The sequence below is a fragment of the Giraffa tippelskirchi genome, chromosome 3, assembly GCF_054371585.1.
Source record: "Giraffa tippelskirchi isolate mGirTip1 chromosome 3, T2T-mGirTip1v1.2.pri, whole genome shotgun sequence".
Lineage (NCBI taxonomy): Eukaryota > Metazoa > Chordata > Mammalia > Artiodactyla > Giraffidae > Giraffa > Giraffa tippelskirchi.
Window position 1 is genome coordinate 56,436,509 of NC_137277.1, and position 27,033 is coordinate 56,463,541.

Consider the following 27,033-nt stretch of genomic DNA (forward strand, 5'->3'; position numbering starts at 1 on the left):
TCCTCACCTTAAATTTATTGACATATTACAAGTATCCTTGGACTGAGCAATGCAGTTTAGCGTTTACAGTTGTTTGATGAAGGTTTCGGAGAGGTTGGTGTTCTTGCTAAGCAGCTAGAAAGGAGCTTAACTATGCTAACACTATGCTACTTGTCTCTCTCCCGTTTTGCTTTATACTACAGAAACAGGAACCAAATCTGCATAATGTCCACCATGCTTTTGTGTGTAAATAACATCAGCTCAAGGAGGAGGATAGTAAAGGGATACTATGAAGTGCACAGCCTCTGCCCTCAAGCTGTGTGGGAAGCTTCTAACTAACCATATAGAGGAGTCAAGCTAAGACTGCTGAAAGAGCCAAGAGAGCCCCTTGAGGAGGCGCTGACAGCAGAAATGTGTTATTTAATTCAGCTTCTGAAAGAAATAAAACCTATTAGAAGCAGACTATGGAGTAAAGAACCTATCAATCCATACTACAAGAGGCTGAAGATGCCCTTGAAAGGAAGGGAAGGAGTGGACATTGCTTTTGCCTGCTCTGCTACGACTCTCCCCTTCTTGCACCAGAATCTCTTTCTCCTTCAGGTCATTGCCCTTCCCTCCTTCTTCACAATGTGGTTTAAGCAGGACTGACTCAGTGTTAATTTCAGGACTGGGAAAATGAGTCACACATGATCACAGCAATTAGTTTAGGAAAGGCAAGTGTGGACTGTCTTGGCTTGCCACTCTAGCAAGTTTAGGCCCAAAAGTGGTTTTGTAAAGGCTCTAAGGAACTCAGAGAAGATCTAGGAGGAATAGAGTTAGGTTAGGAACCTCAGGATTGCTCCAGAGAAGTCAAGCTACACAGCCTCTGCACCATACTGCATGGGGCAGACTCTTAATGCCAAGTACCACACATCAGAGGCTCTGCCAGTGTCTACAGCATGTGACTGAACCACAACTGCTAGGAAGATGAACAGAGAATGTGTGACTTCTCCCTTGAATTAGTCGGCATCACAATGAACCCTAAATACTAAGGGTATTTGATAACATTAAGTGACCCGAAACCAAGACAAACATCCCCAGGAAATAAGCACATGATCCATGCTGAGGCAATAAGAGCCAATCCTGGGAATCTGGATGCCATAAGTAGGAATGTTTCTGTCCTTCTGTGGTTGCGTATGTGGTTAGAATGTAAGCCCACATCTTCTGGTGGTATTTCTGCCAAGACACAACAATCTGCCTGAGATTGTGGTCAACACAAAAGAAAACAGTCAAACTGGAGAAATGAAGTACTAAATACAGCTGTCCTGGAGGCCAGATACTCATGGATTTTCAGTGCTATGAAACAATAAACTCTTTCCTTTCCTTACACTGCCATTTGTTAGCTTTTCAGCTAACAAAATTCTTGACCACAACAAGGGTCTGTCAGGACTTCTGTGCCCCTCAGCTAGCTGTGTGTCTATTTCACAGTGACTGAGATGGCAGCGGCCATTGCTCACTCTAAGTAGAAGAAAGATACCTTATCTATTCCCTCTATAACTCTCCATCACTTACAGGAAAAATCTAAGAAGGGTAGCCAGGTGGCCAGCCTAGGCCCTTGGGGCTAATTCCAGTTCTGCTACCACAACTATTCAAGATGATAACAAAGTTGCAGTAAGGGCAAAATATCACATTTAAGCCCAGCACTTCAGATATTTAAGCCAAAATTTTAAATGAAACATAACATAACTAAACTCATTGCATATATAACATAATATAACTAAACGTATTGCATTCTACTGGCTAGAGTAAATAGGAATAGATTCTACTTTCTAATAGTTTTTTTAGATCAAGTGTGACTCACCTTGAACATACTGGTCCCACTGTTTTCTATAGTCTAAGTCCATATAGACATCTGCAAGTAGATCTGGTGGAGATCTCACAATACCAGAGACCTTATACTCATGAAGTCCAGTCGGCTATAAAATGAGAGCAGACAGAAATAGCCTATTGACTCTCAAGTTGCTATTACACAGCACATGAAAAGTTGTTGTTTGTGCAGCATCACTCCTGAGCACCTCCTCTGTAGACTCGGTGATGCAATGCTGAAAAAGCAGGTGAGTATTCTGCTCTCATCGCCTTTGCCTTTGGGGTTATAGCTACCCAGGTAATGTAAATAGGATAAAAGAGAGTTATGTGATAAACGGTATCTAGTTTTGGTGGGCTGTGGTTCATCCTATACTGTCAGGTGTCCAGGAAATGTCTCTGTGTTGGACTAACCAGAAGAATTTTTTCTAAATAGTAGAAGGAGACCACTATGGGAAGATTAGGAAAGCCCATTCCTGTTTGGGAAAGGGCCCTCAGGTTGATTGATTGTCTTACTCAAAGAACAGAAAGTCAAGGGGTCCAGAGAACTGTGATGGGGGACAGTGATAAGATCTGAGGTCAGAGAAGCAGTGGGGGCTGGGTCCAAAGGGCTTTGTGAACCGAGGTAAAGGGGGTAAGAGATCATATTCTAATTGCTATGGGAAACAAATGAATTAATTAAAACAAGGAAATAATTTTTTAAAACGTGGTTCTTGCTGCTTGAAAATAGATCATAAGGGGGCAAGAAGATGGGTTAGAAGACCAGGGCAATGATCCAGAGAAGAGATGTTGGTGATTGGACAAAGAGGTAACAGAAATAATGGGGAGAAGTTAGTGATTTAGGGACACATTTTGAAGTAATGTCAACAGGAATTGCTGACACCTTGAACATACTGGTCCCACTGTCCCCAAAGCTGTGGGGACAGAGAAAGCAAAGATTTTTTTTTTTTTTTAATTCTTATAACATTTGCTTAAACAACCAGGTAGATAGGAGATCCATTTTCTGAAATAGCTAAAACTTGCGGAGGTGGTGATCTGATGGCTGCAGGATAACCAAGAACTCTACTGTGAGAATATTGAGCTTGAAATGCTATTAAATATCCATATAGAGGTATCATATAGGCAGCTAGCATCCAGGCTTCAGAGTATTTTAGATAACCACAAGGAATAATGAAATTCAAAACATTGTTTTACCAATTCCAACACAGAATTTCTCACCAACTTCTTCCTTTTTTCTATAAACAACTCATGTATAGAAAAGAATGAAAAGGGGGAAGAGATACCAACTTCAAACCATACTAGTCCCTTTTAATCAGGAAAGGGCCATTTCTAGATTCCTAAGTACAAAAGATATTCCTTATTTTCCTGTTAAGCCATATTCTGTGAGGATGTGGGCTGGAGTGAATACACTCCACTCTCTGTACAATGACAACTAAGAATTCCTGACCTTCACCTTGACTAAAGGCTATATTGTCAAGGTTAAGCTAATGACTTAATTAATTTCAGTGAAAAAGCTAATAAACTAAACAAACAAAGTGAACCTTTTAGATGGACTCGTGCTTCCAGTTGCTAATGCAGTGTTACTGGCTAATCAAACATGAATGAACCCATGTTCTTAAACACTGTCCCAGGGACTTATGTGAAGACAAGGGGTAAACATGGAAATCTTTCTGGAGATTCTGAGGCTTCAAGGGTCTCCTGACTCAGGTGGCATAACAATAATTCCCAGTTGAGGAATCTCAGATGTATGTGAAAGTACCTGGCAGGAAATGGAAAGTAAAATTGAGACGGAATTCATAAGGAAGTGTCAGCTTTAAAAGTAAACGGCTTTATACCAAATATTTCCAACCAGCAAATGACAAACTGGTAGGTCTGACCCCCTTATGTGCTGTGCCATGGATGCCCCAAGAAGAGCAGGGCAAGGGAAAAAAACATCTCCTTCTCCTCCTCCCTCTCCCCTCCCTCGTAAGGATGGGAAGACAGTGAGGGTCTGTGGACAACACACATCTACACTCACACACACTTTAATCAGCTTTGGGAGAGAGACTATTAGCTGCTGTTCAGGAATAGTGTGGCCCCATTTTCTACACACAGTGAACAAAGGGGATAATTATGTAGAGAAATTATGATCTTCCCAACTTCACATGAGTTAGCTTTGATTATTTGGATGAATTAAGGCAAACTGACTCCTCTAGGAATGTTTTCCTTTCCCCCTAAATGTATTGATAATTTTAGCTCTTGGTGACTTCAGTCCTGTAATATCACAGAAAAGGAAACAGAAAGCCCTCTAGGAAGAGAAAAATAGAATGCTGTGATTTGTGTCAATACCCACGAGTGAACTATTATGACAACTTCCTTTAAACATTCACTTCATGGCAGGGATGAGAAATGCCAGAACACCAAAGAAACCAAACACTCAATGACTCCTTTCCTAGTCTATCAGTAAAATGCTGTTTTCAGGCACTTAGCAGCCTCGCTCATATTCGGATCAATGCACTTTTTTAAACCATCGTTTCTTTTAAAAGAGAAATTCAGCAAACACAATAATATTTTCATTTTGTCATTGAAAAAATAAAGTGAATTTTTATAATTATAAAAATAATTCATAATCATTAAGAAAAATTATAAAATGCCCAAAATAACAAAGTTAAAATGGCATGCAACTCTATAATTCACAAACACCTAATTGTAATATTTGACATATTTCTCCTTTTTTCAAAATGTTTTATTGAAACAGTTGATTTACAATGTTGTGTTAATGTCTGTTGCACAGCAAAGTGACTCAGTTATAATACATATGTATATTCTTTTCCATTGTGATTTATCACAGGACATTGAATATAGTTCCCTGAGCTTTGCAGTAGAACTTTGTTGTTTATCCATCATGTATACGATAGACTGCCTCTGCCAATCCTAAACTCCCAATCCTTTACTCCCTAATCCTTCCTCTCCCCCTTGGCAACCACAAGTCTGTTCTATATATCTGTTAGTCTGTTTTTGTTTCATAAATACGTTCATTTGTTTCATACTTTAGATTTAACATATAAGTGATATCATATGGTATTTGTCTTTCTCTTTCTGACTTTCTCACTTAGTAGGGTAATTGCTAGGTCCATTCATATTTCTGAAAATAGCATTATTTCATTGCCAGTAACAGTGAGGGAGGGTTCCTTCTTCTTCACACCCTTCCCATCATTCATTATTTGTAGATTTTTAATGATAGCTATTCTGACTAGTGTGAGGTGGTACCTTGTTGTTTGGATTTGCATTTCTCTAATAATTAGTGATGATGACCATCTTTTCAAATGCCTGTTGGCCATCTGTTTATCTTCTTTGAAGAAATGTCTATTTAGGTCTTCTGCTCATTTTTCTATTGGATTGTATTTTTTGTTATTGAATTGTAGGAGATGTTAAATTAAGCCTTGTTAGCCACATCATTTACAAATAGTTTATCACAGTCCATAGGTTGTCTTTTTGTTTTGCTTATGGTTTCCTTTGCTGTTCAAAACTCATGTCTAATTAGGTCCTATTTATTTATTTTTACTGATATTTCCATTGCCTTGGGAAACTGACCTAAGAACACATTGGTATGACATATCAGAAAATGTTTTGCCTCTTCTAGGAGTCATATGATGTCTTGTTTTATATCTAAATTTTTAAGCTGTTTTGAGTTTATTTTTGTGTATGGTGCAAGGGTGTGTTCCTAATTCATTGATTTACATGTGGCTGTCCAACTTTCCCAGCACCATTTGCTGAAGCAATTGTTCTTTACTGATTGTATATCTTTGCTTCATTTATCAAATATTAATTGTCCATAAGTATGTTGGTGTATTGTTGGACTCTCTATTCTGTGTCATTGATTCATATGTCTGTTTTTGTGCCAATACCATACAGATTTGACTACTGTAGCTTTGTAGTATTGTCTAAAGTGTGGGATGGTTATGCTTCCTGCTTTGTCCTTTGTCCTCAAGATTGTTTTGGTAATTCTGGATATTTTATGGTTCCATATGAATTTGAGGATTATTTCCTATAGTTCTGTGAAAAATGTCATAAATATGTTGATAGGTATTGTATTAAATCTGTATATTGCTTTGGATAGTATGGCCATTTTAACAATATTAATTCTTACAATCCAAGAGCATGGGATAGCTTTCCATTTCTTTGAATCATCTTTAATTTTCTTTATTAATGTTTTACAGTTCACAGTGTATGTCTTTCAGCTCCTTGGTCAGGTTTTACCTCCTAGATACTTTATTTTTTTTGCTGCAATTTTTGCATTCTCTTTCTGATATTTCATGTTAGCATAAAGAAATGTAATGGATTTATGTATGTTAATCTTGTATTCTGCTACCTTGCTGAATTCATTTATCAGTTCTAACAGCTTTTGCATCGAGTCTTTATGGTTTTCTACATGCAATATCATATCACATGCATGTAATGACAATTTTATCTCCTCTCTACCGTTTTGAATAGGTTTCATTTCTTTTTATTGTCTGTTTGTGTGTCTAAGACGTCCAATACTATGTTGAAGAGAAATGGTGAGAGTGGGCATCCTTGTGTTGTTCCAAATTTTAGTGAAAAGACTTTCAACTTCTCACCCTTGGTTATTATGTTGGCTGTGAGTTTGTCATAAATAATTTTTATTATGCTGAGATATGTTCCCTCTATACTGACTTTCACAAGAGTTTTATCATGAATGGATGTGAAATTTTACCAAATTATTCTCCTGCATCTATTGAGATGATCTTGTGGGTTTTGTCACTTTTGCTGATATGATGTATCATACTGATTGATTTGCATGTTGAAACATCACAGTGGCTTGAGATGATTCCAACTTCATTGTGGTGTATGATTTTTTTCATGTGTTATTGGAATTGATTTGTTAATATTTTGTTGAGAATTTTTTTATCTATATTTACCAAAAAATTGGCCTGTAATTTTCTTTTTCTGTAATATCTTTCTCTGGCTTTGGTATCAGAGCAATGGCTTCATAGAATGTTTTTGGGCATGTTTGTTCCTCTTCAAACTTTTGGAACAGTTTGAGGAAGATTGGTATAAGCTCTTCTCTGTGTGTTTGGTAGAATTTAACTGTGAAGCCATCTCGTTCTGGACTTTTGTTTGTAGGGATTTTTTAAATTATAAATCCTATCTCACTTTTAGTGATTGGTCTGATCATGCAATCTATTTCTTCTTGATTCAATTTTGGTGGGGTGTATGTTTCTAGAAAGTTGTCTCTTTTTTCTCGCTTGTCAAATTTGTTGGCGTATAATGGCTCATAGTCTTCTCATATATATGTGTGTGTGTGTGTGTGTGTGTGTGTGTGTGTGTATAATATATATATAAAATATATATTTCTATGCTTGTTGTTGTTGTTGTTCAGTTGCTCAGTAACGTCTGCATGCAACCCCATGGACTGCAGCACATCAGGCTTCCCTGTCTTTCACCATCTCCCAGAGCTTACTCAAACTCATGCCCATTGAGTCGATGATGCCATTCAACCATCTCATCCTTTCTTATCCCCTTCTCTTCCTGTCTTCAACCTTTCCCAACATCAGGGTCTTTTCCAGTGAGTCAGCTTTTTGCATCAGGTAGCCAAAGTATTGGAGCTGCAATTTCAGCATCAGTCCTTCCAATGAGTATTCAGGGTTGATTTCCTTTAGGATAGACTGGTTTGGTCTCTTTGCTGTCCAAGGGATTCTTAAGGGTCTTCTCCAGCACCACAGTCCAAAAGCATCAGTTGTTTGGTGCTCAGCCATTTTTACTGTCCAGCTTTCACATCTGTACATGACTACTGGAAAAACCATAGCTTTGACTACATGGACCTTTGTTGGCAAAGTGATGTCTATGGTTTTCAATATGCTGTCTAAGTTTGTCATTGCTTTTTCTTCCAAGGAGAAAGTGTCTTTTAATTTCATGGCTGCAGTCCCTGTCCACAGTGATTTTGGAGCCCAAGAAATCCAAGTTTCTACAGTATTGATTGTTATTTCTAGCAATCTATGGTATCGATTGTTATTTCTCCTCTTTCAATTCTTATTTTGTTTTTGGCCTTGTTTTCCATCTTATCTTCTTGGTGGGTATGGCCAGAAGTTTGTCAATTTTGTTTACTCTTTCAAAGCACCATGTCCTGGTTATATTGATTTGTCCTGTTTCATAATCTCTATTTTATTTGTTTCCTCTCTGATCTTTATCACCTTCCTTCTGCTGCGTTTAAGTTTTGTTTGTTCTTTTGTTTTTCTAATTCTTCTAGGTTAATGTTAGATTATTTAACTGAGATTTCTTATTTATTAAAGAAGACCTGTATCACTATGAACTTCCTTCTAAGAACTGGTTTTCCTGCATCTCATAGATTTTATACTACTGTGTTTTCATTATCATTTGCCTTGAGGTATTTTTAGCTAATTCTTTGATTTCATCATAACAAATTTAAGACGCTTGAAATAATTTCTATACTCTTAAATTTGTTGAGGCTTGTCTTGTGACCTAGTATGTCATAAATCCTAGAGAATATTCCAAGTACACTTGAAAATAATATGTATTTTGCTTTTTGGAAAAGTAGATGTATTTGTTTTAAGTAAATAGATACTTCTATGTGTTACAAAATGGAACTAATATGACATAAACAGCTTATGCTATTTTAAAGAATATTACTTTGAAGCTTGGAGAGATAACACCTAATTTATTTATTATGATGAATTATTTCTGTTTCCATAAACTTTTACAAATGTGAAATATTTTTGAAACAGCTATTTCATATAAACATGGACAATAATGACAATTTTTCATTCAGAAAGCAGGAAGTTTTAGTAGAGATGTATTTTAGGGTAAATGATACTAACATTTTGTCTGTTTATAGTTTTTATAAATGTTTACAAATGTTTAAGGAAATTGTTTTCCATTTTTGTATTCTCACCAGTAGCACTGGAACATCTCATGAGGATTGGGTACCACTGTTTCTACAAAAAATTTAATAGGAAAAGAGCATACACCTTAGTTTTATTTGGTCAATCTTTTAAATATTGATGTGTAAGTCTCTTGCAAAGTATTGATATGTAAGCTCTGCGACACCTGTTAAAGATACTTGTCCAAGCATACTAACATTTCAATGACTCCAAACAAGCTTACTCAAGGGGTTCTTGGCTTTTCCTAAGGCTCCTTCAGAAAACCAGTTCTAAGAATGGCTCAATTTCTTTATCTAAGGTAAAACACATTGCATGACTTTCTAATACTCTATTTATAGTGTATTTAATTCCCTACACTTCAAATTGTTAATGTATTCGTCAATAGTAGAGAATCAGTATGAAGTATATGATACAATTAGCAGAAGAAACAGAATATTTGTTAGAGCATATACTATCTTTCTTGCTAGAGAATCCCTATGGCCATGTACACAGTTAATAAATATCCTGGTCTCCTATGCAAGTGAGGGTGAAAGTGAAAGTCACTCAGTCTTCTCCGACTCTTTGTGATCCCATAGACTATACAATCCATGGAATTCTCCAGGCCAGAATACTGGAGTGGATAGCTGTTCTCTTCTCCAGAGGATCTTCCCAACCCAGGGATTGAACCCAGGTCTCCCTCATTGCAGGTGGATTCTTTACCAGCTGAGACACCAGGAAAGCCCATATGACACCTCCTTCCTGTTTTGAATACACACAGGATGTTAACAACTACAGCAGCTATTCTGTGGCTAAGAGACAGCAGAGAGGATGTGGACTAAAAAGATTCAACGAGTTTTACTAGCCATATTGGTCAGGTAATCCAATGCCAGCAACTGGTGACCTCTAGCTACTAATTAGGTGAGAAAAATAAACCTCATTTGATAAAGTCATTGTTAATTCAGTTTTCTTTTACTTGTAACTAAAAGCAATCCTAATTGTTTTGAGTAGTCCTTACTGACAACGAATTTTGCTTAGGTCCTGTGATCCTGGAAAAGAGTAGAGGTATGAAACACTCTCTTTGTGTTCTAGAAAACAGCTTACCACAAAAAAGCCACCTTTCCCCCCATGATTTAGATGGGACTCACACACACACACACACTTTATTCACCTATCACAAGGCCAGACACAGCACCTCTAAATTTCCTTTCATTGTCCCATAAATGATCACCAAAACGGTTTACTCCAATGATCAATCAGAACAAAATGCTTGATAATCAAACTGATTAAACATATTTCCTTCCTTCAGGTCCCTAAACTTGATACAGCCTCAGCCTGAGCAGCATCTAGACGTTTCTAAAAATAAACTGGTTTCAGGCAACAAAAATCTCTTTTCTGTTCTCCAGTCAGGCCACCTTCATATCACTTCTCCACATATGACTTCAGTTTTATTGACTCCTGTCTATTAAAAATAACTTTCTGCCTTACTCCTGAGACACCCACAGATTTTATGGTTAAAGTATTCTGCCTCAATGGACATGAGTTTGAGCAAGTTCCAGGAGATGGTGAAGGACAGGGAAGCCTGGCTTGCTGCAGTCCATGGGGGTCACAAAGAGTCGGACATGACTGAGCGACTGAACAGCAAAAACAATTCTACCTGCTATAATAACCCCCCAACCCTTGGCAATAATCCTTTGAATGAAAGTCTTTCCTTACTAAGTCCAGGTTTGTTTTTTATTTGATATTACACTAAGGTGCTATTAAAAACTTTATATATAAATACTCTAAATATTAACATACTTAGTGAAGCACTACTGACAATTGTACAGTTACTTGTCCTAAAGCAGAATAAATTCTCTAAGAGCCAATGTGTTTACATATGACAAATATCCAAATATCATAGCGTTTGTATATGACATTTGCAATTCCCACTTGACAGTAATTCCTACAGAGGAGTAACCCCTACTGCCCCTATACCCTGACACCTGACCTGGAGAAAGTCATCTCTCATTCTCTTCAATTTTGGTATTTATCTGCATTTATATCACTAACTATAAGACAGCCCTGATGAATCACATCTTTCTAATTCTGTCAGTACACATCAAGTGTGCACTAAATTTTCTTTGCCTTTAATAGAAGAGTTCATTTCCATTCCTCAGGGGCCAGGAAGTCTCCTCAGTCCACTACTTTGGAAGATTTCCAACACTAGCCCTCTGGGGCAAGAGTAAGAGGCTCAGAAGGTATGAAAAGCAAACATTTTTTCATCAAGGAGAATCACTCCTAATTGCAGGTGTCAAAGCTGTAGCTGCCACTGGGAAGTGTGTACCATGACTGTAAGAAGAAAGACAGGTGACTAAATCTGATTCAGTATTTGCTATCTCTTCAAAAACACACAGCAAGTTTAATACTGAAGGACTAGAGAGCTGGCTAAGATAACACTAATAGCAAATGCTTATTGAGTGCTTACTCAATACCAGGGCCTGGGCTGAGTGCTTTACAGGGATCACTCTACTTAATCTGCACAATGAAAACATGAGATGTGGACCATTAGTAAACTCACTTACAGACAACAAAATTGAGGTTTAAGAAGTTCTGAGAAATTCTTAGAAAAGTTAATTCTATAGACACAGGAAGTAGCTTGGTGTTTGTCTGAGATTGGGAATGGGAACAACAAGAGGTTGCAAATGAGCAAGACATTTTTTTGTAGGTTACACAAATGTTCCAAAATTAGACTCTGGTGAATGTTGCATAACTCCATAAATTTACTAAAAACCATTGAATTGCACACTTTAAATGAATGTATTTTATGGTAGTTAATAAATATTCAAAGCTTTTAATTTTATATATATATATATATATATATATATTATGAAACTTACCCAAGTTTCATAGCACACTTGACTTGAAGTTCATTAGTTACAACAGAACTTGGACCTGAAGCCAGTGATGTGACAGTAGAGTTCAAAGTTTATTATCCTGCCTCCAAAAGTCACTGACCTCTCCCAACATATTATTAGATAAATATTAGGTTGGGAAAAAAGTAATTGCTGTTTTGGATTGTTGAAATTTGCCCTTTGATATTGGAATACATTCTTATATAAATGTGGTTATATTATACATCATTTTAATGTGCATTTCTCACTTTATATTTTTTGCTAATGACTTATTACTTGCTGTTTATTTCATATTTATTTTAGACTAGTAAAATGATGTTAGACCAAAAACAAATTGGAGTAATTTTCTTATTCAAGTTCAAAATGGGTCATAAAGCATCGGAGACAACTCACAACATCAGCAAAGCATTTGGCCTAGGAACTGCTAACGAATGTACAGTGAAGTAGTGGTTCAAGAAGTTTTGAAAAGGAGACAAGATTCTTGAAGATGAGGAGTGCAATGACTGGCCATCAGAAGTTGACAGTGACCAACTGGGAGAATCATCGAAGTTGATACTCTTACAACTACACAAGAAGTTGCCCAAGAACTCAGTGTTGACCACTTATGGTCATTCAACATTTGAAACAAATTGGAAAGGTGAAAAAGCTTGGTGCCTCATGAGCTGATCACAAAAAAATTGTCATTTTGAAGAGTCATTTTCTCTAATTCTATGCAATAACAATGAACTATTTCCCAATCAGATTGTGATGTACAATGAAAAGTGGACTTTATAGGGCAACTGGTGACAACTAGCTCAGTGGTTGAAATGAGAAGAAGCTCCAAAGCATTTTCCAAAGCCAAACTTGCACCAAAAAAAAGGTCATGGTCGCTGTTTGGAGGTCTGCTGCTGGTCTGATCCACTGTAGCTTTCTAAATCCTGGCAAAAACACTGCATCTGAAAAGTATGCTCAGCAAATAGATGAGATGCACCAAAAACTGCAATACCTGCAGCCAGCATTGGTCTACAGAAAGGGTTTAATTCTTTTCCATGACAACTCCTGACAGTATGTCACACAACCAATGCTTCAAAAGTTGAATGAATTCATCTACGGGGTTTTGCCTCATCTGCCATATTCATCTGATCTCTTGCCAACCAACTACCACGTCTTCAAGCATCTCAAAAACTTTTTGCAGGGAAAATGCTTTCACAACGAGCAAGAGGCAGAAAATCCTTTCTAGAGTTCTTTAAAACCCAAAACTTGGATTTTTATGCTAGAGGAATTAACAAACTTATTTCTTGTTGGCAAAAATGTGTTGATTGTAATGATTCCTGTTTTGATTAATAAAGATGTGTTTGAGCCTAGTTATAAAGATTTAAAATACATGGTCTGAAACCACAATTATGTTTGCACCAACCTGATAATAATCCATTGAAATGCACACAGTTACAGCAAGGGTAATTTATATTTTATCATTCCAAACATAACTGATTTTAGTGAGAGAGGTGTTATAATTTTTTTTTTTTCCACCAAGGCAAGGGTAAACTAAACCTGTAATGGATATACTGGGACATAGATCACCCTATCTACAGCTCACAGACAAAGGCCATTTAATTAATTAGGTGCTTCAAAACATATATTCTAATTAGATTTCTGGACAAATTTGGAAGAGCAAGATTTATCTCCAGTGTATAGATGGGAAAGCTGAGACTCAGCTAGGGTTTTAGGTTCATAAATCTTAAAATCATAGAACAATTAAGCATCCAAACTATACTTTAGACCAGAGGTTATTAAATCTGTCATGCTGGTTATTTTTAAACATTCCACAAGCTAAGAATGTTTCCTATATTTCTAAGCAGTTATATAAGTCAATACAAAATAACTTCCATTTTTCCTCATAGCCTGTAAAGCCCAAAATATTTTCAATGTGGCTTTTACAGAAAAAAAGTTGGCAATCTCTGCTTTAGACCATTGCCACCATCACTTTTAAAGCATATAACCTGAGAAAGATGTGAATTATTAGTCACATTGCATTTCCACATGTGAGAAAAGAATCTTTGTGGCATAAGATTATATTGTATTTTGAATCACATGAGACTTTATGATTTAAGTTCAGACCAACCTTCAAACTAAATCTGTCAATCTTTAGAACACCACAGAGAATAAATACCAAAAAAACCCCAAAATATATCATATACAAACTCAGAAAACCAAAAAGAAAAAGAAAATCTTTAAAGAAGCTAGAGAGGGGAGGATGGAGGAGCACTTTATTAATAGAGGAATACAGATGAGGATTATAGCAGACATCCCATCAGAAACCACCCTGCTAAAAGAGTGTGGGGTGAAATATAGAATGTTTTGAAAGAAGTAAGCCATTGACCTATAACTCTATATCCAATGAAACTGTCCTTCAAAAGTGAAGAAATAAAAACTGAGCAAGTCCATCAGCAGCAGACTACTCTGGAAGAAATGTTAAAAGGCATTTCTGAAGGAGAAAAAAGGTACAGGTCAGGAACTCAGATCTACATAACATTGAAAGTGTCTCTTGCCTTAAAGCTTCTGAAAGACATGAGCTTTGTCTTATTCATCAGCTATAACCAGGGCTTAGGAAAACAGGCAAAAAATAAATTCTGAAAGATTGCCAAGTGAGTTATGAAGCAATATTCTGGAGTATTCTTCTCATGAAGGTATATTCAGAAAATCCAAAGGCAGCTATAGAAAGATGTGTTTCCTACATTAAAAGGTAACTATTTTATATTTGTATAAGATGTATATATTTATATAAGATGAGGTAGCTATATTATATTTCCAAGCCTTTTTGTGTATTAGCAACACATTAAAAGTCCCAGGGTAAAATTTAAAAATTCATATTCACATGGATTCTACTTTCTTACAAAAATATAACCATTTGCATGGTTTCCATGAAGAGTAAAATAGTTTTCCGAAATAGTGTCAAGGAGTGGTGAGCTTGTGAGGTAACAAAGTATTCACACTGAGAGCCTGCTAGAATTCTCCTTCTGCCCACAGGTGTTGATTCTGATGTTAAAGGCCAGTTGGAAGACCAGGCAAGAACTGACCTCTACTTGGCATTGCCCTGGTTCAGCTCCTGATTCACACAAGTATTGGTATGGTGTTAAGTCCAAGGATCTGGAATGTCCAAAACCTTCCTAAAAGTCACCTTGCCTTTCAAGGTTTTCCAAGGCCCAATGATAATAAAAGCTTTGGTTGATTAATAGCCACCTGGTGTGATCTTCATGCACGGATGGGGTTAAAGATAGGATGGCAGCACAAAGTTATAATTTTTTTAATTAATTAATTTTTTATTGAAGGATAATTGCTTTACAGAATTTTGCCGTTTTCTGTCAAATCTCAACATGAATCAGCCATAGGTATACATATATCCCCTCCCTGTTGAACCTGCCTCCCGTCTCCCTCATCATCCCACCCCTCTAGGTTGATACAGAGTCCCTGTTTGAGTTTCCTGAGCCATACAGCAAATTCCTGTTGGCTATCTATTTTACATATGGTAATGTAAGTTTCCATGTTACTCTCTCCATACATCTCTCCCCCTCCTCCCCTCTCCCCAGGTCCATAAGTCTGTTCTCTATGTCTGTTTCTCCACTCTGTTGCCCTGTAAATAAAATTTTCAGTACCATTTTTCTAGATTCCATATATATATGTGTTAGAATACGGTATTTATCGTTCTCTTTCTGACTCACTTCACTCTGTATAATAGGTTTTAGGTTCATCCACCTCATTAGAACTGACTCAAATGTGTTACTTTTTATGGCTGAGTAATATTCCACTGTGTATATGTACCACAACTTCTTTATCCATTCATCTGTCAATGGACATCGAGGTTGCTTCCATGTTCTAGCTACTGTAAATAGTGCTGCAATGAACAATGGGATACATGTTTCTCCTTCAGTTTTGGTTTCCTTAGGGTTTATGCCTAGGAGTGGGGTTGCTGGGTCATACGGCGGTTTTATTCCTAGTTTTTTAAGGAATCTCCATACTGTCTTCCATAGTGGCTATATCAATTTACCTTCCTAAAAACAGTGCAAGAGTGTTCCCTTTTCTCCACACCCTCTCCAGCGTTTATTGTTTGTAGACATTTTGATGAGGTCCATTCTGACCAGTGTGAGGTGATATCTCATTGTAGTTTTGATTTGCACTTCTCTAATAATGAGTGATGCTGAGCATCTTTTCATGTGTTTGTTAGCCATCTGTATGTCTTCTTTGGAGAAATGTCTGTTTAGGTCTTTTCCCCACTTTTTCATTGGGTTGTTTGTTTTTCTGGCATTGAGTTGTATGAGCTGCTTGTATATTTTGGAAATTAATCCTTTGTCAGTTTTTTCATTTGCTATTATTTTCTCCCATCCTGAGGGCTGTCTTTTCACCTTGCTTATAGTTTCCTTTGCTGTGCAAAAGCTTTCAAGCTTAATCAGGTCCCACTTGTTTACTTTTGTTCTTATTTCCGTTACTCTAGGAGGTGGGTCATAGAGGATCTTGCTTTGATTTATGTCATCAAGTGTTCTGCCTATGTTTTCCTCTAAGAGTTTATAGTTTCTAGTCTTACATTTGGGTCTTTCATCCATTTTGAGTTTATCTTTGTGCATGGTGTTAGGAAGTGTTCTAATTTCATTCTTTTACATGTAGCTGCCCAGTTTTCCCAGTACCATTTATTGAAGAGATTATCTTTGCCATGTTGTATATTCTTGCATCTTTTGTCAAAAATAAGGTACCCATAGGTGTATGGGTTTATTTCTGGGTTTTCTATCTTGTTCCACTGGTCTATATTTCTGTTTTTGTGCCAGTACCATACTGTCTTGATGACTGTAGCTTTGTAGAATAATCTGAAGTCAGGAAAGTTGATTGCTCCAGCTCCATTCTTCTTTCTCAAGACTGCTTTGGCTATTCGGGGTCTTTTGTGTTTCCATAAGAATTGTGAAATTTTTTGTTCTAGTTATGTGAAAAATGCCCTTGGTAATTCGATAGGGATCGCATTAAATGTGTAGATTGCATTTGATAGTATTGTCACTTTCAACAATATTGATTCTTCCTATCCAGGAACATGAAATATCACTCCATCTGTTTATGCCATTTTTGATTTCTTTTATTAATGTCTTATAATTTTCTGTGTACAGTTCTTTTATCTCCTTAGGTAACTTTATTCCTAGATATTTATTTCTTTTTGTTGCAATGGTGAATGGGATTGATTCCTTAATTTCTCTTTCTGATTTTTCATTGTTAGTACATAGAAATGCAAATGATTTCTGTGTACTGATTTTGGATCCTGCCACTTTGCTAAATTCACTGATTAGCTCCAGTAATTTTCTGATACTATCTTTAGGATTTTCTATGTACAATGTCATGTCTTCTGCAAACAGTGAGACTTTTGCTTCTTCTTTTCCAGTCTAGATTCCTTTCACTTCTTTTTCTCCTCTGATTGCTGTAGCTAGGACTTCCAGAACTATGTTGAATAATAGTGGCAAAAGTGGACACCCTTGTTTTGTTCCTTATCTTAGGGGGAATGCTTTCAGTTTTTCATCATTGAGAATAATGTTTGCTGTCAGCTTATCATATACTGCCTTTAATATGTTGAGGTAGGTTCCTTCTATGCCCATTTTTTGAAGAGTTTTAATCATAAATGGATGCTGAATTTTGTCAAAGGCTTTTTCTGCATCTAGTGAGATGATCATATGGTTTTTATCTTTCAATTTGTTAACATGGTGTATCACATTTATTGATTTGCATATATTGAAGAATCCTTGCATTCCTGGAATAAACCCAATTTGATCATGATATATGAACTTTTTGATGTGTTGCTGAATTCTGTTTGCTAAAATTTTGTAGAGGATTTTTGCATCTGTGTTCATCAGTGATACTGGCTTGTAGTTCTCTTTTTCTGTGTTGTCTTTGTCTGGTTTTGGTATCAGGGTGATGGTGACCTTGTAGAATGAATTTGGAAGTGTTCCTTCTTCTGAAATTTTTTGAAAGAGTTTTAGAAGGCTAGGCATTAACTCTTCTCTAAATGTTTTTTTTTTTTTTTATAAATTTATTTATTTTAGTTGGGGGCCAATCACTTCACAACATTGCAATAGTTTTTGCCATATATTGACATGAATCAGCCATGGGTTTACATGTGTTCCCCCTCCTGGACCCCCCACCCACCTCCCTCCCCATCCCATCCTTCTGGATCATCCCATTGCCCCGGCCCTGAGCCCTTGTCTCAAAATGGATTAAAGATCTAAATGTAAGACCAGAAACAATAAAACTCCTAGAGGAAAACATAGGCAAAACACTCTCCGACATAAATCACAGCAGGATCCTCCATGACCCACCTCCTAGAATATTGGAAATAAAAGCAAAAATAAACAAATGGGACCTAATTAAAATTAAAAGCTTTTGCACAACAAAGGAAACTATAAACAAGGTGAAAAGACAGCCTTCAGAATGGGAGAAAATAATAGCAAATGAAGCAACAGACAAACAATTAATCTCAAAAATATACAAGCAACTTCTGCAGCTGAATTCCCGAAAAATAAACGACCCAATCAAAAAATGGGCCAAAGAACTAAACAGACATTTCTCCAAAGAAGACATACAGATGGCTAACAAACACATGAAAAGATGCTCAACATCACTCATTATTAGAGAAATGCAAATCAAAACCACAATGAGGTATCATTTCACACCAGTCAGAATGGCTGCTATCCAAAAGTCTACAAGCAATAAATGCTGGAGAGGGTGTGGAGAAAAGGGAACCCTCTTACACTGTTGGTGGGAATGCAAACTAGTACAGCCACTATGGAGAACAGTGTGGAGATTCCTTAAAAAACTGAGAATACAACTGCCATATGACCCAGCAATCCCACTGCTGGGCATATACACCGAGGAAACCAGAATTGAAAGAGACGCGTGTACCCCAATGTTCATCGCAGCACTGTTTACAATAGCCAGGACATGGAAGCAACCTAGATGTCCATCAGCAGACGAATGGATAAGGAAGCTGTGGTACATATACACAATGGAATATTACTCAGCCATTAAAAAAAATACATTTGAATCGGTTCTACTGAGATGGATGAAACTGGAGCCCATTATACAGAGTGAAGTAAGCCAGAAAGAAAAACAACAATACAGTATACTAATGCATATATATGGAATTTGAAAGATGGTAACGATAACCCTATATGCGAGACAGAATAAGAGACACAGATGCATGGAACAATTTTATGGACTCTGAGGGAGAAGGTGAGGGTGGGACGTTCTGGGAGAATAGCATTGAAACATGTATATTATCATATGTGAAACAGAACACCATTCCATGTTCTCTAAATGTTTGATAGAATTCTCCTGTGAAGCCATCTGGTCCTGGGCTTCTGTTTTTTGGGAGATTTTTGATCACAGCTTCAATTTCAGTGATTGTAATTAGGTTGTTCATAATTTCTGTTTCTTCCTGGTTCAGTCTTTGAAGATTTAAGTTTTCTAAGAATTCGTCCATTTCTTCCAGGTTATCTATTTTACTGCCATACAGTTGTTCATGACAGTCTCCTATAATCCTTTGTATTTCTGCACTGTCTATTGTCACCTCTCCTTTTTCATTTCTAATTTTGTTGATTTGATTCTTCTCTCTTTTTTCCTTGATGAGTCTGGCTAAGGGTTTGTCAATTTTGTTTATCTTTTCAAAGAACAAGCTTTTAGTTTTATTTATCTGTACTATTGTTTCTTTCATTTCTTTTTTCATTTATTCCTGCTTGGATCTCTGTGATGTCTTTCCTTCTACTAATTTGGGTTTTCTTTCCTTCTTCTTCTTTTTCCAGTTGCTTTAGGTGTAAAGTTAGGTTGTCTATTTGATGTTTTTCTTGTTTCTTGATGTAGGATTGTATTGCTATAAAATTCCCTCTTAAGACTGCTTTTGCTGCATCCTATGGTTTTGAGTTGTTGTGTTTTCATTGTCATTTGTTCCTAGACATTTTTTGATTTCCCTTTTTATTTCTTAAGTAACCTGTGGGTTATTTAGAAACGTGTTGTTTAATCTCCATGTGTTTGTATTTCTTACAGGTTTTTTTTCTTTCTAATTGATATCTAGTCTCATAGTGTTGTGGTTGGAGAAGATGCTTGATATGATTTCAATTTTCTTAAATTTACTGAGGTTTGCTTTGTGACCCAAGATGTAGTCTATCCTGGAGAATGTTCCATGTGCACTTGGGAATAAGGTGTACTCTTCTGCATTTGGATGGAATGTCCTGAAGATATCAATGAGATCCATCTCATCTAATGTATCATTTAAGACTTGTATTTCCTTATTAACTTTCTGTTTTTATGATCTATCCATTGGTGTGGGTGTACTGTCAATTTCTCCTTTTATGTCTGTTACTGTTTGTCTTATGTATTGAGGTGTTCCTATGTTGGGTGCATAGATATTTACAATTGTTATGTCTTCCTCTTGAAATGATCCCTTGATCATTATGTAGTGTCCTTCCTTATCTCTTGTAATCTTCTTTATTTTAAGGTCTATTTTGTCTGATATAAGGATTGCTATCCCAGCTTTCTTTTGCTTCCCATTTGCATGGAATATATTTTTCCATCCTCTCACTTTCAATCTATATGTGCCTTGAGGTCTGAAGTGGGTTTCTTGTAGACAGCATATATATGGGTCTTGTTTTTGTAGCCATTCAACCAGTCTATGTCTTTTGGTTGGAGCATTTAATCCATTTACATTTAAAGTAATTATCGATATGTATGTTCCTATTGCCACTTTCTAATTGTTTGGGGTTGATTTTGTAGATCTTTTTCCTTCTGTTGTATTTCTTGACTATATAAGTCCATTTACATTTGTTGTAAAGCTGATTTGATGGTACTCTATTCTCTTAACGTTTGCCTGTCTGAAAAGCTTTTTATTTCTCCATCAATTTTGAATGAGATCCTCGCTGAATACAGTAATCTTGGTTGTAGATTTTTCCCTTTCAGTACTTTAAATATACCCTGCCATTCCCTTCTGACCTACAGAGTTTCTGCTGAAAGATCAGTTGTTAAGAGTATGGGGTTTCCATTGTATGTTACGTGTTGCTTCTCCCTTGCTGCTTTTAATATTCCTTTTCTTTTGTTTAATATTTGTCAGTTTGATTAGTATATTTCACTTTGGATGTATTCTGTATGGGACTCTTTGTGCCTCTTAGATTTGACTGACTATTTCCTTTTCCACACTGGGGAAATTTTCAACTATAATCTCTTCAAAAATTTTCTCATACCCTTTCTTTTTCTCTTCTTCTGGGACCCCTATAAATGTTGGTGTGTTTGATATGGTCTCAGAGGTCTCTGAGACTGTCCTCAGCTCTTTTCATTCATTTTACTTTATTCTCCTCTTCAGAAGTTATTTCCACGATTTTGTCTTCCAGATTACTGATTCTTTCTTTTGCTTCAGATATTCTGCTATTGATTCCTTCTAGAGTATTCTTCATTTCAGTAATTGTGTTGTTCATCTCTGTATGTTTATTCTTTAATTCTTCTAGGTCTTTGTTAATTGATTCTTGCATTTTCTCCATTTTTGTTTTCAAGGTTTTTGATCATCTCTACTATCATTATTCTGAATTCTTTTTCAGGTAATTTTCCTATTTCCTCTTAATTTATTTGGACTTCTGTGTTTCTAGTTTGTTCCTTCATTTGTGCAGTATTTCTCTGCCTTTTCATTTTTTTCAAGTTATTGTGCTTGAGGTTTCCTTTTCCCAGGCTTCAAGGAAAGTTGAATTCTTTCCTTGAAGAAGGTTGAATTCTTTCTTCCTTTTTATTTCTGCCCTCCTAAGGTTGGTCCAGTAGTTTGTATGAGTTTCGTATAGGGTGAGATTTATGCTGAGTTTTTGTTTGTTTGTTTTTCCTCTGATGGGCAAGGCTGAGTGAGGTAAAAGTTATACTTTTATCTGCAGACAGAAGTATGGAATCCTCCTCATCCCTCTCCTTTCATTCCCTCAAAGCTATATCTTGGAACCAGCATCTTCATACTGCCTGATACCACACCCTCTTCCTGAGAGAGAACTGATGGTCTGATGTATCTGTCTATTCAGTTGTATGCTCAGGGATCTCAAGGGTGAAGGCATAAGGGGGAGAGAGAGAGAGAGAGAGAGAAGTGGCCTCCATCAGTGGCGGGAAATAGAAGGAGGCCACACCAGGTGCTCAGCTTTAAGCTTTGGTGGTTTTACCCATGAATAAATAGGCTCCATTAAGTGTCCTGGGTACAATAACCGTTCCAACAATCATGCTGGTACATAGAAGGGTGGGAGAAAGTAGAATAGTCCTGTCATCCAGAAGTACAAAATCCCATGATGTTATCAGATTCTGATCCCACCTCGAGAATGGGAGTGGAAGCTTCTCTTTCATGGAGGTAAGTGTGTTCTCACAGCAATTCAATATCTGCTTCCCTCTGAAAGGTCAAACTTTCTCTTAGTCCTGCCGGGAGAGCCACAGAGTTTTACTCGAGAGGCCAGGCTTTCAACAATTTAGTAGATTATCAGCATAGGAAAGAACAAACAGTCCTTGGGAAAATACGGTCTGCCCCTCACCAAACTCACTGATCAGAAGACCTATGAAAGGACAGACACAGGTCCCTCTCACAGTGCCAGACAGTGGGCTTAAAAAACATAAGAAGTCAAACCATCAACCAGATCTTGGTATTTTGCCACGTTGTGTGGCTTGTGGGGTCTTAGTTCCCTGCCCAAGGATCAAATCCATGACTTCAGCAGTGAAAGTACAGAGTCTTAACCTCTGGACCTCCAGGGAATTCCCAGATCTTTCTTTCCCCCCAGATCTTTTTTATACCAACATTTTCTTGGTCTAAGTCAATGATGTGAGCCTCTGCAAACCGTCGACTGTCATGTCACTGTGTCTACTGACATAGGAACCAGCCTAAAGCTCCATCTAGACCTGACTGTAGTTCCCTGGAAAACTTTTTCAAGTGACCTATGGCCCTATCCTTCCAGGAGAACTTCTCAGCACTGTTCAGGGAACCACATTCACTCCCAAGTGGCCACTAATTTAAAAATAGGGAAAGTGAGTCTTAAAGTAGATGTTGCTTTCATCTTAAGACACTCTTTACTTTTACTCTTACCTTTCAGTTCCCACAGTTTCTCATCTCTAGGGCCCTCTTCTGACTCCAAAGTCAGAAACTCCTTGAGCACCATGCAAGATGCTCTACATACATCACTGGTTATCAAAGTCTGGTCCCTGGACCAGGAATTTCTATGTAACCAAAGAACTGGTTAAAAAGAAAATGAAAAAGAGGAAGGAGGAAGAGGAGAAAAATAAGAAGGAGGAGAAAGAGAGAATGGGGGAAGTGGAAGGAAAAAAGAAGTAAAAAGCAAAAGTAAAAAAAAAGAAGTAAAAAGCAAACTCTGAATCTATACGCACTGAATCAAAATTGGAAGTTGTGTTCTTTCTGTGAATTTTAACAGGCCCTACAGGTGATTCTGGTGCACTAGCATTTCAACATACACAAAAGTAGGGAGAACAGAATAATCAACCTCTATGTGAGAGGGGAGTTTTTCCAAAGGACCATCCCTTCAAGTTCCACCACAGCTCAATTAAATTTGGACTTTAAGTAAATCTTGCTAATGTCCTTAGAGCTCCCCAAACAATTTTAATGTGCTTGAGCTTTGAGAAACACTCTCTGGTCCATTTCTCCTCTAGATATTTTCAAGACACAATCTCTCATTTTACTTCTATTTCCACTTGATTGTTGCTTCTGGAAGAGAGACTTTCCATATTCTATTTATCTGAAGTACATCACATCACCCCTGGATACCCTCCACCATAACATCTCTGTATTCCATCATCCCACTTTACTTTCTTTGTAGAGATTTTCAGCTGCCATTTCATTATATACTATGAGTTTATTATCATCAGTGAATATGGTTTATTGTTCAAGAAGCTCATTTATTGAACCAGCAGCTCCAAATTCCCATTCCCTGCATATCTGCAGTGCCTACAAAGTAGTACCACATGGTAGGCATTTGATGAATATCTCCTAAATAAGTGAACGAGAGTGGGGAGGAGCAGAGATTTTAATCCAAGACTATCTGCCTCCAAAACCCATGTTCTTCCTGAAGTAGCACATGGAATAGCACACAGTGACTTTGCACTAGTTTTGCTTAGTTTTGGGAAAGAGAAGTTACTTCTGAATTGAAGCAAGCTGCATATTTTGGTACTGAGTTCATCAAAGTCGACTGGTTCATATCTGGTTACTAGTTATGAGGTCTTGTATGGCTCACCTAACAACTCTGGGTCTTATGCTATCCGTAAAATAAGAAAATAAGCCTGTAACTATCTTCTAATTCTTGAGAGGGATAAATGAAAACTATTATGTAGAAGCATCTTAATATTAAATAAATTAAATACAAACATATTGTATATTAAAGCACCATGTAAAGATAAGTTACTACAATTGTTACCTGGGCAAAAAAAAAGAAGGTAAGAACAGGGAAACTGAGAAAAGGAAAAGAAATTTTAAAAAAATAATTGAAAGGAAAATGTGACAGTATAGGACAGAATGATTTTGAAGAGAATTTCTAAATTTAAAATTCTGTGATTATATAGGAAAAGAGAAAATTAAAATCTATCCAAAGTAGCAATTTGTCTAAGATTCAGAATTATTTGTGTCTAGTAAAATCTGTTTTATTTTAAATCTGTTTTATTTTAAAATATAATCTATTTGTTACATTGTAAACTCTCTCAAGTGCTTCTATACTTAAATCTTTTCCAAACATATAATAATAACTTTGTTATAGCATCATTTAAATCATAGTCACAGCTCACTGTGGTTTCTTAACCAATTGTCTGCAATCCTAGAACCTTACATTAGGGCTGATATGAAGACTGAATAGGTAATGACTGCAAAACATTTAAACAATGCCCGGACCCTAAGACAACTATTATTAATTTGGCAATCAACAGTGCCACAGGAGGGAATTGATAGTCTCTCTTTCAAGTGCTTGACTGAGCTGTAATGTGTAAGATGGAAGGGGAAGAGGGCGGCTTAAGGCCAAGAAGCTAGTTAGGAGCTCTTTGGATTTCTTCACATACATTACCCTGATCACCCACTCTCTGAAAAGTCCAGTCTCTTCTTTACCTATATTCAAACCTAAGATACTCCCTGCCACACAAATACCACTGGCATCAACCAAGGAGGGGGACTCCATGTCCTTTTCAAGCAAGTGCATGGGGCTAATAATCAGGCAGACCCACATTATAACACTATCAGTAACTTCTAGCAAACCCATTTCCCTGTTGGGTAGACCTCAGACCTGAGAATAATTTCAGTTTACCTCTTCATCTCCTGCTTCCACAAGTGGCAAAGTTAGCCGGAGGCACCGCCCCAGGAGCACTTGTTCCTCCTGGTTCTGGAAGACTCCTGGGGTCCGGACAGGCTTCAGCCTCCCAGGGTCCCCTGCGTGCTGCTACCTTACCTTGTTCAGTGGCCGCTGGTAGACCTTAACGACTGAGGTGACCACTGACAGCTCCCAGCCTGATACCCGGAGATGCTGGAGTTCTGCACAGGCCTCCTGGAACTCCTCTTCAGAGAACCTGCTGGCAGAGGCCATTCTTCCACAGCCACAGTGCTTCTGCCTGCAAGGGAGGCCACACACAGGCTTAGTATGTGTTAAAGATCAGGGCAAGAGTGTGGCCCAGGGTGATTGGCAGGAATCCAAAAAGAGATAGAGTAGAAGGCAGGACTTATCAATGTATTTGGTGGCAATTTATCCCACTTTCCTGATAAGAGCCATCTGGTTCTCTTTTTAATTTCACTTTCACTTTTCTCCAAGATTCCTTCCTCCCATGCTCAAATTCATTTGTACACCAAAAGTTATTGTTGTTGTGTTTTGTTTTTTTTCAAGGATCCTTAAAATAGGGATAAAAGAAAAAGCTGGAAACATTAAAAGGGACTGATGATGATATGAAATCCACCCCACATTCTTGGTGCCCCCAAAAATCTAGAGCTGTGGATTCCAGGAAGTTCCTAAAAGAAGGCTAAAGGGGTCTTAAATTAGCACCAGAGAAGGCCACTCCTGCTTCCAAAGCCTTGACCTTCTTCAGGAAACTGGGATAAATGTAAAACCCAGATCTGTCTATTTCTGTGACCAGGGGGAATGTCTAACAGTTAATATATGCTAACATCAAAAGTATCCCTCACTACCATGAGGTGGCTCCAGTTATATAAATTATTCTTGCTTGAGATTTGGGCCTTAGGCTCTTTTTACTGATGCCTACAGTATTATCAGGTGAACTGGCAAGGGAGCAGGAGTTAGCTTGAACATGAATACTGAGGCGATACAAGGGACAGTTCCAAAGGTGTTAGAAGTCAGATTATGCTCAGTGTCACTGGGACTGTACCTGTATCTTCATCCTCACTTTTTGAAGAGGCTTTTCCAACAAATTGCACCCAGTCAGTGGAACAAGAATTAGACTGGTGGAAACTGACCAATCTAACAACCCAGATGGACACAGTCTCCAAGGTCTTTTTCAAAGCAAGAATATCCAGATGAGTAATTAGATCACCAAAACTAGAATCTGAACTAGTAAACTAGAGGGGTAAACAGATTAGATAAAGGAGAGGACATCAAGGCTGCAGCTCTAAATTGTGGACTTGGTGAATGCAGGGGAAGAAAGCAGAAGTGAACTGCAACCCAGATGTACCCAATCCCTCCTGGTAACCAATCCTGCCAGTACATCTCAGATCTGATTAGTGACAAGCAGTATGGGAGCTCTTCAGTTATCCAGGATCCTTGAATCTACGACCTCAAATAACAATACAAACCTGGAGGAGGAGTATTGTTGCATTATTCATCTCCATCAAGAACAGGGAAAGGAGCTCAGCCTCTAGTTAGGGAACATCAGCAAAAGCAGCTGTGACCAGCTGGAGGCTCAGAAGCAGTGAAAGCAAGGCTGGGCTAATGCAGCACTGAAAAAGTTGTACCTGTTAACATGTTCACCACAGGTACCATACAGAAGCTCTGTTGATTATTGCCTAGACTGGAATCCACTAAAAACAACATTTCCTGACACAAAGAATTGTATGACATAGATATGCAGAAATGGAAGGAAGGGAGACTGGGACCCATCCTGTCACCTTAAATCAAAATGCAAAGCTGATGGTTACTTTTTTCATAAGATTCTCTTTAATATCTTTACGTTCAAATTTTGCTTTCTCAGTGCATTTCCCAATCTCCATTTTTTAGTTATTTTGGGGAAAAATTTTTAAAGGATGCATCCACCTGCTTTTTCGCTCAAAAATTCAGCTTTGTGAATAAGATGCTATATTAATGGTAAAGAAAATGTATTTTATTCAATGGAGGTCAGTGTTAAAATTTATCAGCAAAATAGAATAAATATTTGTAGTACTAGGGCAAAAAGTCTAGCAGGGGTTTACAGCTGCATATAGGAGATGAAAATAAATTCTAATCCTCTGTGAC

The 27,033-nt window shown here is 37.4% G+C and overlaps 1 protein-coding gene and 1 long non-coding RNA gene across 3 annotated transcripts in view; one reads left to right on the forward strand and one right to left on the reverse strand.

Annotated features, from left to right (window-relative positions):
• The window catches only part of LOC145542583 (uncharacterized), a 36,532-nt gene extending 23,601 nt beyond the window's left edge, over positions 1-12,931 (forward strand). The window contains exons 4-6 of the long non-coding RNA XR_014079953.1: positions 183-2,072; positions 2,552-2,629; positions 11,894-12,931. This is a non-coding gene — a long non-coding RNA (uncharacterized LOC145542583). The remainder of the gene's footprint in view (positions 1-182; positions 2,073-2,551; positions 2,630-11,893) is intronic.
• Positions 1-27,033, reverse strand: part of LOC145542579 (phosphatidylcholine transfer protein-like) — a 130,739-nt gene that overhangs the window by 6,875 nt on the left and 96,831 nt on the right. For both annotated transcript variants that reach the window (XM_081581648.1, XM_081581647.1), the window contains exons 2-3: positions 25,030-25,189; positions 1,820-1,934 (exon numbers count right to left, since the gene is read on the reverse strand). In XM_081581648.1, coding sequence (XP_081437774.1) covers positions 1,820-1,934; positions 25,030-25,164 — 250 coding nt within the window. In that variant the 5' untranslated portion in view covers positions 25,165-25,189. The remainder of the gene's footprint in view (positions 1-1,819; positions 1,935-25,029; positions 25,190-27,033) is intronic.